The sequence below is a fragment of the Tiliqua scincoides genome, chromosome 3 (assembly GCF_035046505.1).
Source record: "Tiliqua scincoides isolate rTilSci1 chromosome 3, rTilSci1.hap2, whole genome shotgun sequence".
In the NCBI taxonomy this organism is placed as follows: domain Eukaryota; kingdom Metazoa; phylum Chordata; class Lepidosauria; order Squamata; family Scincidae; genus Tiliqua; species Tiliqua scincoides.
In genome coordinates this window covers 195,385,952-195,402,335 of record NC_089823.1, presented here as the reverse complement: position 1 = coordinate 195,402,335, position 16,384 = coordinate 195,385,952, and the positions used below count along the sequence as shown (strand labels likewise).

General features: G+C 42.9%; 1 protein-coding gene across 2 annotated transcripts in view; it reads right to left on the bottom strand.

Moving 5' to 3' along the window:
• VPS8 (VPS8 subunit of CORVET complex) overlaps nucleotides 1-16,384 on the bottom strand; it is a 122,720-nt gene that overhangs the window by 26,719 nt on the left and 79,617 nt on the right. For both annotated transcript variants that reach the window (XM_066620293.1, XM_066620292.1), the window contains exons 38-41: nucleotides 15,195-15,237; nucleotides 8,945-9,048; nucleotides 8,229-8,310; nucleotides 7,523-7,605 (exon numbers count right to left, since the gene is read on the bottom strand). In XM_066620293.1, coding sequence (XP_066476390.1) covers nucleotides 7,523-7,605; nucleotides 8,229-8,310; nucleotides 8,945-9,048; nucleotides 15,195-15,237 — 312 coding nt within the window. The remainder of the gene's footprint in view (nucleotides 1-7,522; nucleotides 7,606-8,228; nucleotides 8,311-8,944; nucleotides 9,049-15,194; nucleotides 15,238-16,384) is intronic.

Below are 16,384 nucleotides of genomic sequence, written 5' to 3'. Positions count from 1 at the left end.
TAGCAAGACAATTAGCTTTATATAGTAACAGAACGATCTAATCTGGAAAACTAGAAAGTGTGTCAGTGATGCCTTATAATTAATTTATGAGCCAAAGGAATCTGCTCTGCTGTCTGAAATGGTTACTATATAGAGAACAGAATTAAGCAGACATTTCTAGAGAAGTAACTGTGTTAATCTGTTACACTGACAACAAAGAGTCTTGGGGTACTTTAAAGACCAAAAACCTATTTTAGCAGATGCTTTCATGGATTACTGCCTACTTCATAAGATGCACAAAGTGTTATCTATCAAACCAAATGGAATAGATAGCACATGCCTTATGGGAGATTAAGGTTTATCTGCAGTGCTTTTTTTTCTTAAGTGTAAAGCACACTGATTCAGGATCAGGACACTGGACACCTGCAAGCTGCACAAACACCAAGATCCTAGTTTGTCCAAAAATACTTACTCAGCACTGAAAATAATTGTTGTACAAAATGCTCACTTTAAGCAGCAGCTCCTTGTGATTCCTCCCTGATGCTTCCCCCACTCCTCTTATAAGTTTAGTGCTACTTTATGTCTAGATTAGCACAGAAAGCTGCTTTCTGGAGAAGCTCTATACACAGAGGAGATGTAGCAAAAATAAGCCTACTTCTAAGAAATATGGATCATGATCACGAGCTACAAACAAGACTACAAAAACCCAGAATGTCGTAAGGCAGACACAGGCTTGTTTGGCTTTGCTAAATTCAGTCCTTTAAGTTTCTATTGACCAATGATAACAATATGCCCAGCTCACAATATGGAAATATCCCAAGATGCCCAGTTCACCCATAAGGCTCTTCCCTGACCAAAAAGCTATCCCTCTCAGAGAACCAGTTAACTGTGATATTACGCCTCCAAGGGTGAACAGAAAGGTCCTAGACAAGGGCAATCAACAAACGAGGATAAAAAGGTTAGGGTAAAAGGGATGAGTCAGAGTGCCAGACCCCCTCTAACAGATATCTCTGTAAACAAACTGCTGATGTGTATTGAATTGCCATCCTCAGATCAACATCCTGTACTGATAACATGCCGAATGTTGTTTTGGGTGTCTGCCTGTATGTTATTTTTCCCTATAAAACCTGCATGATTGCAATCCTTCTGGGTCCTCCAAGTGTGTGGAGGTCCCGTTTGCAAACAGTAAACGTTAAGAAGTTCTTTGAATTCTCCTGTCGCCTGTTTGATTGCCTCTCCAAAATCCAAAGAATCGTGTGTGTGTGTGTTCATTCGGGGTCACCAATATGTCTATAAAACCAATGGACAGTTCTGATACTTTATGAGGTCAAGACCTAAGCTTATAACTGGGCTGTAGGATAGCAGTAGGATATCACAAAATGTGCATTTGCACAGAGGGGGTGGTGTCATTTTGGGTCACATCCTGTTTTCAGTAAGTACATTTTATTTTAGCATTTATAATTTAAAAGCAGAAACAGCACAGAAAGTACACCATGCTGAGACACCATATAAATTATGGAGAACAACTGGGAAGCTTGGGTCCTTAGCACAGCGTGTGTACGTGATCCATGACATTCAGCAAGCTATTTTTATCTATCAGAGAATCAGAAACTCTTTTCTGAGGCATTTTCTTCAATACTGTTTGCGCACTAAGGGAAGCCAAACAGTAGTTAGAAGACAAATGGAAGAATTTGGAGAGGAGGGGAGGGAGGAGAAGGTAGACACTTAATGGATTTATGTCACCAAGTGTTGCTTATGCAGATTACCCTAGAGATCTCTCTTATTCATGCAAGCTGGTAAAGTATTTGTGGTAGGATCATATAATAGAAGGTGTGGGTGATGCATTTCAGAAATAGACAACTCACTTAAAGCGTTCTAAAAAGTTGGTGACACAAACTTAATTCCAGTTTCTGACACTATACAGACATGATCTCACCAATTTGACACTGCAGCTCACTTAGAAAACATGGCAGGGCTGGCATTATTTTAGTAGGGATATTATGGGCACGTGCACAAGACACAATGCATTGGTAAAATTGCAGTTGGGGCATCCCTTAAGAGTTGGTGATCACAGCTTCACTCCCAGCTTCACCCTCCCATCTAAGCACTTCTTAGTCCTGATCCAGTTGTTCTGCTCCCAGCTCCCTCTAACATTTCAATTTATAAGAATTATTTAGTCCAGTGGTTCTCAGTCCATGCAAAGCTTCCCCAGTCCCTTTAAGTCCCTTTAAAGGGCGGCGGAAGGGGAGGGAGGCAGCGACGCGATCCCCAGGATCGCATCGCTAAGGGGGGGCAAGGGGGGTGCTTTGCACTTTCAGAAGGCAGGGCTGCAGCAGGCTACAGGAGGTGCGGGGAGCCCTGCACAGCACTCCCCCAGGCTTGGAACTTTCACTAAAAGGAGGCACAAAGCACTTCCATTTTGCAGGAGGTGCTTTGCACCTGCTTTTAGTGAGCATTCCAAGCCTCGGGGAGCACTGTGCAGGGCTCCCTGCACCTCCTGTAGCCTGCTGCAGCCCTGCCTACATAACATGAGTGCAAAGCACCCCCCCCACCCCCCTTAGTGATGTGATCCTGGGGATCGCGTCGCTGCCCTAGCCCCTCCCCTGCAAGAACTTACTGAGGGAGTAAAGCTCCCTCAGAGTTTAAGAACCACTGCTTTAGTCCAAGGAAGCACCCTATTGTATGCAGCCCATGTGCTGGTTGCACATACACCCAGAGCAAACACATCATGTGTGGCTGGCAGGCAGGCATACAGCTGTGTAGTGTACCACTGTCTTTGAACAGTAGTTTAAGAGAACATGCACACAAGTATGTCACCTGCACTTTACCTGTTTACTACATTTGGGCAGATGCAGCAAACATGTTTGCTCTATGAAGTAGAGCTGCCCTTTGTGATGGCAGACTACTGCTGTTTGGGGCTGCATTCTCACTAGCCAAATTCCTTGTACCACAGAGCACCCCGGAGTTCATGTCATCATGATTCACTGTCACCGCACAATGAGAGAATACCCAAAGGATTCTACAGCTGCAATACAAACCCTCTCCGAGGAGTAAGCCACAGCTGCATACAGTGGGACTTACTTTGGATCCGAAAATTACTCCCTATTCTGCCTTTGTAGCCATAGTCTGCTCATGCCACTACCACATTTGCATCATCCACCCCCATAATTAGTGAAGACTGTGATTCCACACTATTGATGTCTTCTCCATTAGAGGATGCACAGCATAATCCTATGCAGTTCAGAGTAGTCAATATATCTGTTCAAACAGTCCACTTCTTTGTTTTTGCTTAGCTATAAGGTCACCTGCAATTCAAGCAATTTTTCAAGGAATACAGAGATATGTGGTTCTGTTCTGGTGCTAGCATAACACAGGTAAAGTAGCATATTTCCTAATCATTCAATGATGGCAACAATTGGACAGCTGTTTCAACATCTTCAAAAGATGAATAAATTAGTCTGGGATGACCTTCTCAAAGATTTGAGGAAAATTAAACAGGCTATAGTAAACAAAGTATCTCAACACATAGGATCGCCAGATATCCCCATGATATTAATGCTTAGTGCACACGCCCAATTTCAATCCTGCAGCCAACTGAAACAGAGGAGGGCCACTTAGGCAACTGTTCACTAGCTGTCAGCACTGGGATGCTGTCAGTTTCACTGGGCTCCCCATTTCACTGGAGAGCTGCGTGGAGTGCTCCCAAGCAGCTTCTGTAGTTATTGGCAGCATCAGCTGGAAACCAGAAGGTGAACCTGCTGAGCCAGTTAATAGGTTTCTGGATCATTGAGGCAGATATCACAACCTTTACTGTACATACAAAAAGAATTTTAGTGTTCATATAACCTAGTCCTCAAACTTGCCTATAGTTCAATTCTAGATTTATAAAGGCCTATCATCACATTAAATGACTATTTTATACTTAAGTATACACAGCTGCAGCTTTGACTTCCCCAGAACAGTCTATCACTATAAATCAATTTTCATTTCTTGATTCTGGAAGACACCATACAGGGAGAAGCAAGAATTTATCTGATTTTGGAATATGCACAAGAAATCATAGCTCTATGAAAGATTTAATGCTTTATTTTTCATATCCCTTTCGTTGGCATTCACCTACTTAATGGGATAAAACTTCACTTAATGCCACAAAGATTTCCCTAACACAGTGGTTCCCAAAGTGTGCACTGAGATACCCCACCACAGAAAGCAGCTAGGGGCACTACATAAATCTTTTAATTAATTTACTAAACTCTACAGAGTTTATTCTAACACAGTAAAATATACAGGGCTACCTGCGTCACTGCCTGTTGCAATGCCTTTAATGAAGGAAGAACCAAAAGGTAAGCAATGCAGGCAACATCTCTCCTTTCTTGCCGGCTGCTGGGATGAATAGAATAGACCCCCTCTCCCTGCATCAATTCCTTTCCCCCATTGTGAATGCGGATCCACATTGATATGAATTATATGGGAAAGATGTTCCATTTCCTGTGTTATCATTGCTTAATTAGTTTTTAAAACTAATATTCAATTTCCCTTTAGGAAGGTACAGGCATACCCCCATTCCAGAACCCAGTAGCGATCCTGACCCCGGTACATCCCAGGGCCAAAACTATAGGTTGCCGCTTCACCCACCGGCCGAGCTGCCACCCCTGCCTTTTTTGGGCCCTCCGAGGCCCTTACAAGGCCTTCAGAGGGTTGGGGAGGCAGTATGCTACTTCCCCAGCCCTCAGAATACCTCTGGGCAAAAGGCCCTGGGTGGCAGGAGGGGGGACACCATGGGGGGTGGCATAGCATTGTCCCCCCATCTGGTGCCCAGGGCATTTGTCCCCCTTGCCCTCCCTCAGGCACATCACTGCCAGAAACCCCTGTTAAGTGAAACCGCGGATAAGGGCGAATGCCTTCGCCCCCCCAGACCTGAGGGGAACTCTGCTCCCCTTACCTCCAGAGAGTCCTCTGAGCCCAGCAGAGGCCACAGACATCAGATTGAGCCCTAGAGTTAAAAACAGTCACTTCTGGTTTCTCTGTGAAGCAGTGAATGCCTTAATGAAACTGGAAGTGACGTTTTAAATGCCTTATAAGACATTCACTGCCTCTTTGCTTCGCTGCTGCTTGGCATAAGCCTGGGAAATCCACTTCTGGGCTCATTTTGAGAATAAACACGTACCCATAAGAATAGGTGCATTTGAGCAAGTAAAGAGTGCCTGTCTCTTAAGTGTACCATAATAGGGAGCTGTGGCCAACAGCCAGCAGGTTAAGGGAGCTGTGGGTCAAAAAAAGTCTGGGAACCACTGCCATCTTGCCTAAAATACTTACTTCATCTTCTTTTAGTGCCACAAATCCTTTAATAAGGGAAATTTAATATGTCTCTAATAGAGATTCAATTATGTAAATAATCAATATGTACAGTGTTAAATCTGAGCCCAGGTGTTCCTACGGAAAAAAAAATAAAGGACTGCAATATTCCTGTGGTATTTGGATGATACCTATTGATGACATTTAATACTGCTTGCTTCATTCTAAGTAAAGTTTAAAGAGGCTTCCTCCTTTATTTAAAAATAGAATATATGTAATAAAGCCCCTTTCTAAATGAAGTGGCAGTTAAATAGTTCAACTTACTGCAATTTTGCTCTTTACCTTAAACAAATGAATAATTCACCTGTAACACATTAATTCCCAACCAGCAGAATATATTCTGGGCACACAAATGGACAGATACTGACAGCATACTGTCAGTACAGTCTATGCTGAATCCATCCAATATAATATTCAAGTGCCAGTAATAATTATTTCCACCAGCATTTGACAGCACCAACAGAAAGTGAGGTCCCAACCATTTGAGCTGCACATATGCTGCATGACACATCCTGTCTCAGGAGTTTATCATTTAAATAGACACAACAAGATGAAGGAAGTTTTTATTCTACAAAAGGGAATTGGGGCACAATAATTAAGTTGAGCTATTACGTCTTCTGAACCCATAACCAATGAGGTAATTCTCCTCTAGCCCTTCATATATGTAACTCAAGGTAAAAGGGAGCTTGTTAAACCAGATTATACTCTCTACGATTTCTGTACAGAGTTCTCACCTATCAAATGTTTATGCCTAATAAAGGTTTTGTTGACTGTTAAACCAGATTCTTCAGGCTTTGCATAGGAACCTGTGCTATAAAAGTGTGTTATAAACTTTAAAAATTACCTGGGGTTGCTATGGCTCTCCAGGGACCCTCTGACCACCTCTTCAGCCCTCCCCATGCTTCCAAAGTACTATAAAAAGGCAAAACAAAAAAACCCAAAACCACTTCTACAATGAAAACCAGAAGTGTTTTTTTTTTTATTTTTGCTTTTTCCAGTAATTTGGAGGCACAGAGAGGGCTGCAGAAGGGGTTGTAGGCTCCCTGACCCGAGAACAATAGCGACCCCCTGGTAAATTAAATATCCTCTTTCCTACACCAGCAGCACTGCTGCCCCCTCCCACGCACACGCTTGTCTGAGAGTTTGAGAACCACCAAGTTAGTCTTTGTTCATTCAAATTTTAAGAGCTAACAAGTGTATTGTTACTTAAACACAGCTATTTTTTCATTATGGATTTTTCATTATATTTTAATGTAAGAAATAAAATCATATAAAATTTTATACAAAGCACCACAATTCTCAGTATCCAGTAATGCCAATACTTTACTGACATTTTATTCTAGTTTAATACTATTCAAAAAAAAAAATATGGTCACCATCATTCCAAACATTTGTCACCCGAGTTAATTCTTCCTTCCCTTGATATTTGAGGTAGCATAGTATGCACCAGTTCTATTGTTGAAGACTGCTTTTGCCTCCAATATTTTGCATACAGAAACGCCACAGAGCAACTAGGAAAATCACTATCACGCAACTATGTTCTCTTCTCAGAGTTCTTTAAAAATAACTGTATAAATTAACAATGGATCTTATGATAATTTCTTTCCCAGTACCACCCAAATCCCTTTGACAACATTTTCAATAAATCTGGGCACAGTACAATACTATCATATACAGCCATGCTCCCATATCAGAGGGGGTTCCATTTCAGAATCCCCCATGGATAGCTGAATCTGCGGATATGGGGGGAAGCCCACTCCAGGGGTGTTCTGAGCCTTGCAGAGGATGCCCACAGACTCTGTTTGCCTCAGGATGACTGTTACAGAGGAAAAAAAAATCTTTTTACATTCTAAGGCCTGCAGAAGCCTCAGCAGGGCTCAAAACACTCTCCAGAGGTGAGGGGAGCACAGCTCTCCTCTCCTCCAGAGGGGGTACTCACAGGGTGCCCACAGATCTGATCTGCAGTTAAGTGAAACTGCAGATACAGGATCCCCGGATACAGCCCCCCTGTATGCCAAGACACACCTGCTTCATCTCACTAATTACATGAATTTGTGTGTATTAAAGTACAATAAGTGGCATGTTTAATCAGGTATATTAATACCTCCACATTATACCCAGTTTAACTAAAGCAAAGACTATTTAGTTCAGGTACATTGATTCATTATATTACCACCCCCCAGCTCACCTGTAAAATTCTCTGCAAGATCAAAGGTAGGGCAATGAATGCAGCCATATTGTTCAGAACTTGCATTGTCAAGTTTTTCAAAACTACAAAAACAAGCACAACAGAATTATGGTCAATAGGACCAACTTGTTCTTGTCCACTATTTTAGGCACAACTAGGAGCACATTTCAGAGAAATATTCTCTAGTGTATGTGGCTGGTGAACTGAGACCATTTTTAAAAATTTGATGAATTACTGTGGCATCTTAACCGCTTAATTCAGATTTTTTTTTCTAGAGTCCTTGTGTGCCTGCCAGGAAGAAAGGCAGGGTATGTATGTATGTATAAATAAATAAATAAATTTCACAAATAGAAGGAAGAGTCAACATCTGTTTTTGAAAGCAAAGGAAAAGATAGAGCTCAGGAAACTTAAATGTTGAAAAGTGTTTTCCATCTCATGTTCCATGCATCAAGCCATTCTAAGCAAAAATCTGTCACCTTATTAAGCAAAAAAGAAACAGGCAGACATAACCAGGGAATAAAGTTAAGCTTCGGAGTACCTGGCACAACAATTTACATATAAACTCAGTCCCAATATAACAGCTATGCACAGGTCCAGTGGCAAAGCTCTCCACATTCTGACTTTTAGTTATTTGGTTTGAGACACAACACATAGTAAGCTCATACTGTGATGACTATCTGATGACACAAGCAACCAACATACTTACATTCAGAGTAATGGCACAACACTGTAGAACTAGATAATCTTTGCGGAGACATCATTGCCTCTAGGAGTGGAAACCAGAGTGCCTAGAAAAGACACAAAATGGAATCTGGAAGTGCCATCTTGCACATCTCAATCAGGCAGTAGTATGGTCCCCAGTCTTACTGCCTTAGCTGCAGTAAAGTACTAATTGCTTTCTCTAGGTTTTGAACAAAACCCCTCTAGATAACAAACCTGTATGCTGGTACAAATGCATGGCTGTAAGCGGGAAGAGTTAACATCTGACTAGCCCACCCCCTCAAACTACTAAAATTTCTTATGTCTTCAAGATGATCCGTATTTCCTTGCTACCAATCCACAACTTTGGCTGTTAATAGCAGGAACGATGGAAACTCAAATTTGAATGCTATCACAACATGAAATAGGTTCTACAGGGTGTTACAAAATGGGTGGGGAGAAACCAGACATGATTTCAGCAGGCACACATTTCATCTAACATCTACATGAACATATGAAGTTGCCTTATACTAAATCAGTACTGCTGCTGACAGCATGGTATCAGCAGAGATGTCTCCCCAAAGAGCTTTAGCTGGAGATGCCAAGAATGAACTTAGGAACTTGTGATTGCAAAGCACGTTCTGCCACTGAGCTCTGACCCCTATTGCCTAACTGAACTAGCTTAAGGGGAAAGAAATTGAGCATTTCCTTTCAGCTTCTTACCTCTCGCTGCTGTTGATTTAAATTGTGAGAATTTCTCTGGCAAAGCGCAATTGTTTTTGCTAAGGTATCTTCAATATCCTTTAATGAAATAAATTCTGTTGTCTCTGGATTTAAATAAGAAATTGCAGTTAGATGCTAAGTGAAACCAAAGCAGTTAGTCTGCATGGGAATGAACAGTCAAACTAATTTATAGTAAAGTTATGTAATATAATCTTACAATCTAAATAGTAGGGTATGTGTATGAGAGTGTTTCCCACGATCCCATCTGATTTTTACTGGGGGGAAATGGAAATGCAGGAAGCAATTCACAGGAAAAAGGTGCTACCATACTGTGGGGCTTGGCATGTCCCCCCCACATCCTGCTATTCCTTAGTGGAAATCCAAAACTATTTTGCAATGTAGATCAGTGCTTCCCAAAGTTTGGGTCTCAACCCCAAGCATCCCAACCCCAAGCACAGCACGTCACAATCTGGGCCCTCCTTCTTCCCTTGCACTGGTTTGGTTCCAAAAAGGAGCCATTACAGGAGCCCCAGTGCTTACCAGAGCCTTTGGAGGCCTCTTCCATCCTGGCAACTATAGGTCTCTGCAGGCCTCAGAACGGTTCTCAGAAGGCTTAATAAGTCACTTCTGAAAACTGGAATCTTTCCTTAGGCTTCTAAGAGCCATTCTGATGCCTGCAGAGGCCTGTAGAATGGGTCACCAGGTCAGAAGAAGCATCTAGCACTACCAGGAGCGTCACAGCCCAAACTCAGAGATGGGTCACAGAGCTGCAAAGTTTTAGAATCCCTAATATAGATTACTGGTGTTGGGTGGCTTGCGCTGATCAGATGGAAACTGGAGTTCTAAAAAAACTGTATGTAGACATATCTATAGATATTGCCACAAAACCAAATTAAGTTAGTTACTCCATTCAATATAGGAGTTGTCTGAGATTGTGAGATCTTAAAGCAGTTGCTTCATGATAAAGAGCAGGCATCCAATTAGACCAGTCAGACTCTTCAAAGTTTTCAGCTCTCTTGTTCCTTTATTCTAATATTCTATTGAATTGCTACAGATTGTGCAAATACAAGTCCAAAATATGGATTACATTTAGCTTTTCTGATAATCATGGCTCTCTCAGCCTTTTTTTTTTTTTTTTTTTTTTGCTTGCAACACTGTTTCTTTGAAGACAAACATTTAAGTGACATGTTCATTGCTTTCAGAAAACGGTTTCAAAAGCCCATTGCAGAACATAAAAATAGAGACTATTAGCATTCTGAAAAAGAATGCATAACAACCGTGCCAGGAAATCCAAATGTTACTGCTAGATTATTCTATGGCATCTGATAGAGGGCTCATGCATCCATTTACTTAACAAGTAAAACTCCTCACACGGATGAGATCTCTAGATATGTACCCCTTATCCATGCCCACAACACAGGAAGCAAAGCGGGTGCTGCATGAGAAGGTCTGTGTGTGCGCAAGCCCAATTTCAACAATTCCCACCCCTTTTTGGTGGTGACAGAAAATCAGGTCTTTCTGTAGAATAACTGACTCACACATTGCACTTGATGGTAGAGGAAGGAGACCACAACCTTTCCTCGAATACAACGGTGCTCAAAATGTCAACCGCTACGCACAAGGAATGTGTTTCTTGGTGTCGCAAGCACTTTGAGTTCTGGAGCACTGTGTCCCTCCATGTCCCCTGATCGGGACAACGCAATGGTCTGGGCAGTTGCATCTACCCAGAAATCTGGGCGCAATGCCCGCTGGGGTATTGCACCCATAGATGCAACTGGCCAGAGTTTTATGTCATCCCGATCGGGGACATGGAAAGTCATGGTGCTCCGGAACAAGAAGTGTCAGTCACAGGAGGGAAGAATTCAGCCCAATACTGGATCCAGCCCTCAGGCTGGGGTTTGCCTAGCTGTTCTCTAATACATAAAGAAAATAACTATTCCAGATGCAGCACAATCCTATACAAGTTTATTTAGAAGTAGGTTCTCTTGTCTTCAATACAGATTACTCCCCAGTAATTGTGTTTAGAACTGATGTTTAAATGTATGAACCAAGTTTACAGTGTTAAGGATCTGGACCTTCTCAAAATAAAGTTCATGGTATAAAAATGCCTATAAGTCAGAACTGTGCAAATGCTAGCATGAGAGGGTTACAGTACAGGATTTATCATGTTATCTGCTACTGATATTTGCAGGATAATTAAACAGTCTATACCACATCTCTGCTTCTGTTGTGTCTTACATTTTTTGCGGGGGTCTACTTCATTAAAGAGGCACACATTTCTGTTTGATTAAGCTAGAGAAAGGTCTTGTGCTATTCTTTTCAGTTGTTGTCCAGCTGTTTATTGTTCTCTTAAAACAAAGTTGCACCATTGCATTCACGCATCTACTTCAGAGATACCTTGTGAAAACTGCCTTGCTAACTTTTTTTTCCCCAAGCAGGAGGAAAACCTACCACAAGTTGTCTTTGAATGTCCCTCACACAGACCAAACAAACTGCATCAGATGTTTAGGCTCTCTACGGACAAACAGTATATGGATGCAATTGAAGAAATTCACTATACTGGGCCCTCTTTATCTGAGGATTTGGCATTGGCGGATTTTATTTAACATGGGGGGGGCTGACTTGTGCTGCAGAGCTTCACATGACCTCTCAGATACATAAGAACATAAGAACAGCCCCACTGGATCAGGCCATAGGCCCATCTAGTCCAGCTTCCTGTATCTCACAGCGGCCCACCAAATGCCCCAGGGAGCACACCAGATAACAAGAGACCTCATCCTGGTGCCCTCCCCTACATCTGGCATTCTGACTTAACCCATTCCTAAAATCAGGAGGTTGCGCATACTCATCATGGCTTGTACCCCATAATGGATTTTTCCTCCAGAAACTCGTCCAATCCCCTTTTAAAGGCGTCTAGGCTAGACGCCAGCACCACATCCTGTGGCAAGGAGTTCCACAGACTGACCACGCGCTGAGTAAAGAAATATTTTCTTTTGTCTGTCCTAACCCGCCCAACACTCAATTTTAGTGGATGTCCCCTGGTTCTGGTATTATGTGAGAGTGTAAAGAGCATCTCCCTATCCACTCTGTCCATCCCCTGCATAATTTTGTATGTCTCAATCATGTCCACCCTCAAGCGTCTCTTTTCTAGGCTGAAGAGGCCCCAACGCCGTAGCCTTTCCTCATAAGGAAGGTGCCCCAGCCCCGTAATCATCTTAGTCGCTCTCTTTTGCACCTTTTCCATTTCCACTATGTCTTTTTTGAGATGCGGCGACCAGAACTGGACACAATACTCCAGGTGTGGCCTTACCATCGATTTGTACAACGGCATTATAATACTAGCCATTTTGTTCTCAATACCCTTCCTAATGATCCCAAGCATAGAATTGGCCTTCTTCACTGCCGCCGCACATTGGGTCGACACTTTCATCGACCTGTCCACCACCACCCCAAGATCTCTCTCCTGATCTGTCACAGACAGCTCAGAACCCATCAGCCTATATCTAAAGTTTTGATTTTTTGCCCCAATGTGCATGACTTTACACTTACTGACATTGAAGCGCATCTGCCATTTTGCTGCCCATTCTGCCAGTCTGGAGAGATCCTTCTGGAGCTCCTCACAATCACTTCTGGTCTTTACCACTCGGAAAAGTTTGGTGTCATCTGCAAACTTAGCCACTTCACTGCTCAACCCTGTCTCCAGGTCATTTATGAAGAGGTTGAAAAGCACCGGTCCCAGGACAGATCCTTGGGGCACACCGCTTTTCACCTCTCTCCATTGTGAAAATTGCCCATTGACACCCACTCTCTGCTTCCTGGCCTCCAACCAGTTCTCAATCCACGAGAGGACCTGTCCTCTAATTCCCTGACTGTGGAGTTTTTTCAGTAGCCTTTGGTGAGGGACCGTGTCAAACGCCTTCTGAAAGTCCAGATATATAATGTCCACGGGTTCTCCCGCATCCACATGCCTGTTGACCTTTTCAAAGAATTCTATAAGGTTTGTGAGGCAAGACTTACCCTTACAGAAGCCATGTTGACTCTCCCTCAGCAAGGCCTGTTCGTCTATGTGTTTTGAGATCCTATCTTTGATGAGGCATTCCACCATCTTACCCGGTATGGATGTTAGGCTGACTGGCCTATAGTTTCCCGGGTCCCCCCTCTTTCCCTTTTTAAAAATAGGCGTGACATTTGCTATCCTCCAATCTTCTGGTACCATGGCCGTTTTGAGGGACAAGTTGCATACCTTAGTCAAGAGATCTGCAACTTCATTCTTCAATTCCTTAATAACCCTTGGGTGTATGCCATCAGGGCCCGGTGACTTATTGATCTTTAATTTATCAATGAGGTCTGAAACATCTTCTCTTTTAACTTCTATCTGACTTAACTCCTCGGTTAGGAGGGGCCGTTCGGGCAGCGGTATCTGCCCGAGGTCTTCTGCCGTGAAGACAGATGCAAAGAACTCATTTAATTTCTCTGCCATCTCTAAGTCTCCTTTTATCTCCCCTTTCCCTCCCTCACCATCCAGAGGGCCAACCGCTTCTCTGGCGGGTTTCCTGCTTCTAACATATTTGAAGAAGCTTTTATTATTCCCCTTAATGTTGCTGGCCATGCGTTCCTCATAGTCTCGCTTGGCCTCCCCTATCACCTTCTTACATTTCTTTTGCCACAGTTTATGTTCCTTTTTATTCTCTTCATTAGGGCAAGACTTCCATTTACGGAAGGAAGCTTCCTTGCCCTTCACAGCCTCTCTAACTTGGCTGGTTAGCCATGCGGGCACTCTCCTGGATTTAGTGGAACCCTTCTTTCTTTGCGGTATACACCTCTGCTGGGCCTCTATTACTGTTGTTTTAAGCAGCCTCCATGCACTCTGGAGAGACTGGACTCTTTTTACCCTCCCTTTCAACCTCCTTCTAACCAGCCTCCTCATTTGAGGGAAGTCCGCCCGTCGGAAGTCAAGGGTTTTTGTTAGTGATTTGCCTGGTATTCTTCCCCCAACGTGCACGTCAAAACGGATCGCAGCATGATCACTGTTCCCCAATGGCTCAGTAACGTTTACATCTCTAACCAGGTCCTGCGTACCGCACAAAATTAAATCCAGAGTCACCTGTCCTCTGGTGGGCTCCGTGACTAGCTGATCTAAGCCACAGTCATTTAGCACGTCAAGAAATCCGGTTTCCTTATCTTGACCAGAACACAAATTGACCCAGTCAATATGAGGATAATTGAAGTCCCCCATGATTACAACCCTGTCCTTCCTTGTCACCTCCCTGATCTGTTTCCTCATTTCAAGGTCCCCATCAGATTTCTGGTCTGGAGGACGATAGCACGCCCCCAGTATTACATCGCTGCACAAGCCTGGTAATTTAACCCACAGAGATTCTACGGTGGAGTCGGACCCACCTTCAATCTCTACTTTGCTGGATTCTATCCCTTCCTTAACATAAAGGGCCACCCCACCTCCAACACGCCCCTGCCTGTTCCTCCTGTAGAGTTTATAGCCCGGGATTGCGGTATCCCACTGATTCTCCGCATTCCACCAGGTTTCCGTTATGCCCACTATGTCAATATTTTCCCTTGTCACCAGACATTCCAGTTCTCCCACCTTTGCTCGTAGACTTCGGGCATTCGCATAAAAGCATTTATACACAGAATGGCCCAGGATGGGCTGCTTATTCGCTCCTTTGTCCCTGCATCCTCTCATTGTGCCAAACCGTCTATCACATCCCATCACCCTACCTTTCCCAATTTCTTCTCCTACCCTGCCTTTGTCTTGTTGTTCTCTAACCTCCCCATCCTCATCCTCATCCCAAGGCACTTCTGGTTGCGTTCGGGATGTGTTCTAAGACTCAGAACAGTTTGTGGATGTGACTGGAAGGTGCTTCCGGTTGCATCCAGGCGGTAATTGAAAGGCTTTCAGAGGATTTAATTATCGGCAGAAATCAGCTTCCATGGGGGGTCCTGAAATGGATCCCCTGCAGATACTGAGGATGCACTGTTTTTGTTAAGAAAAAAATCAAAAACTCAAGCCCACAAATTCAAGAGGAGAGAACATACCTAAATGGGAGAAAATTAATACTGAGCAAAATGCAACATTTACTGTGACAAAGGAAGATCTGGACTCGTTCTGCCAGAGCAATAAAATGGTAATCAGACCATTACTATTCTCAACTGGATGCAATTTTATTTTTAAGCTCTTGCCAAAAAATACACATTTCACGATTATGAAAAAAACTCAATTTTAAGAACTTACTTTCAGCTTCCTGTGTAAGTGTCAACAGCTTGCTTTGTAGCCACTGAGGGGGGAAAAATACACCTATCAGTTGAGTTCATCAAGCCTTTAAAATTATTTGCCATCCATTATATCTGCCTTCCTCAAAAAGCTTGCTTAGTTCCTTGACTTCCATAGGACCTTGCAGTGGATGACAAGAGACATTAATGGACAGGAGGCAACTGGAGCTGTTCAACTTGCTTTCAACTAGCTATTTTGCAATTCCGTAAATATTAACTCCTACATAATCCTAATCTCATTCCACTATTTTTGGAAGGGGCAAGGGAGAGCTGGGAAATAAGTCACTGCTGAATGTTTGACCATCAGTTCTGAATATTATTACAATGGCCAATTGAAAACCAAGACGTATAACTGAATGAGGTAGCCACTAATATCCTCTGCGGTTTCCCATTTCAACTTTGCAAATCTTGTGAGAGAAACATTACTAGGGCTGTTTCAGACATATCTCGAACCACCACTGAGAAGTCAGTACAGTATCCATTTCCACTGCTTTTCCTAGCTTACCTAAAGTTTTCATATATTCTTTTTTTAAAACTTCTACAAATATTCAAGGGATAGTTTACACTATAAAATTAGGAACAAACCCTGCCTTGCACTAGGGGCAGTACTACATACTATCAGAAATACTGGCCTATCATTGAAAACCAGTTCCCTGTCCAGTTATCTCGTCCTACTGCATAACATGAAGTTCAACTTACTTCTTGCCCTGATATCACCATGCTGTGCATTTCCCTGCACTTATTCCTTATTGTTACCTGTTACTGCCAACAGGAAGGGGTAATGATTTCAGGTCAAGAGGTAGTTGAGCTACCTATTTTACAGAGGGCAACTTGACATGGAGCTGCCATTTTTAGCAGCTGACTCATATTTCCAATAACATGCATTCCACACTAAGTGGTGCTGCCTTCTATGTACGCATTAGCATATATGATGTGCACACACACCCATCCACACACACTTCCATGCTCTCTCCCTATTAAAGAGAAACTGGCAATTAACTCCCAATTCAACCTTGTGACTGAATAGCCAAAATAAACCAGACTGCAAATACAGTAGAACCTCCAAAGTTGACCACCTCTCTATAATGACCACCTCCTTAAGTTGGCCTGATTTTCACAGCATGGACAGACACTGCATGTACACTATGGGAG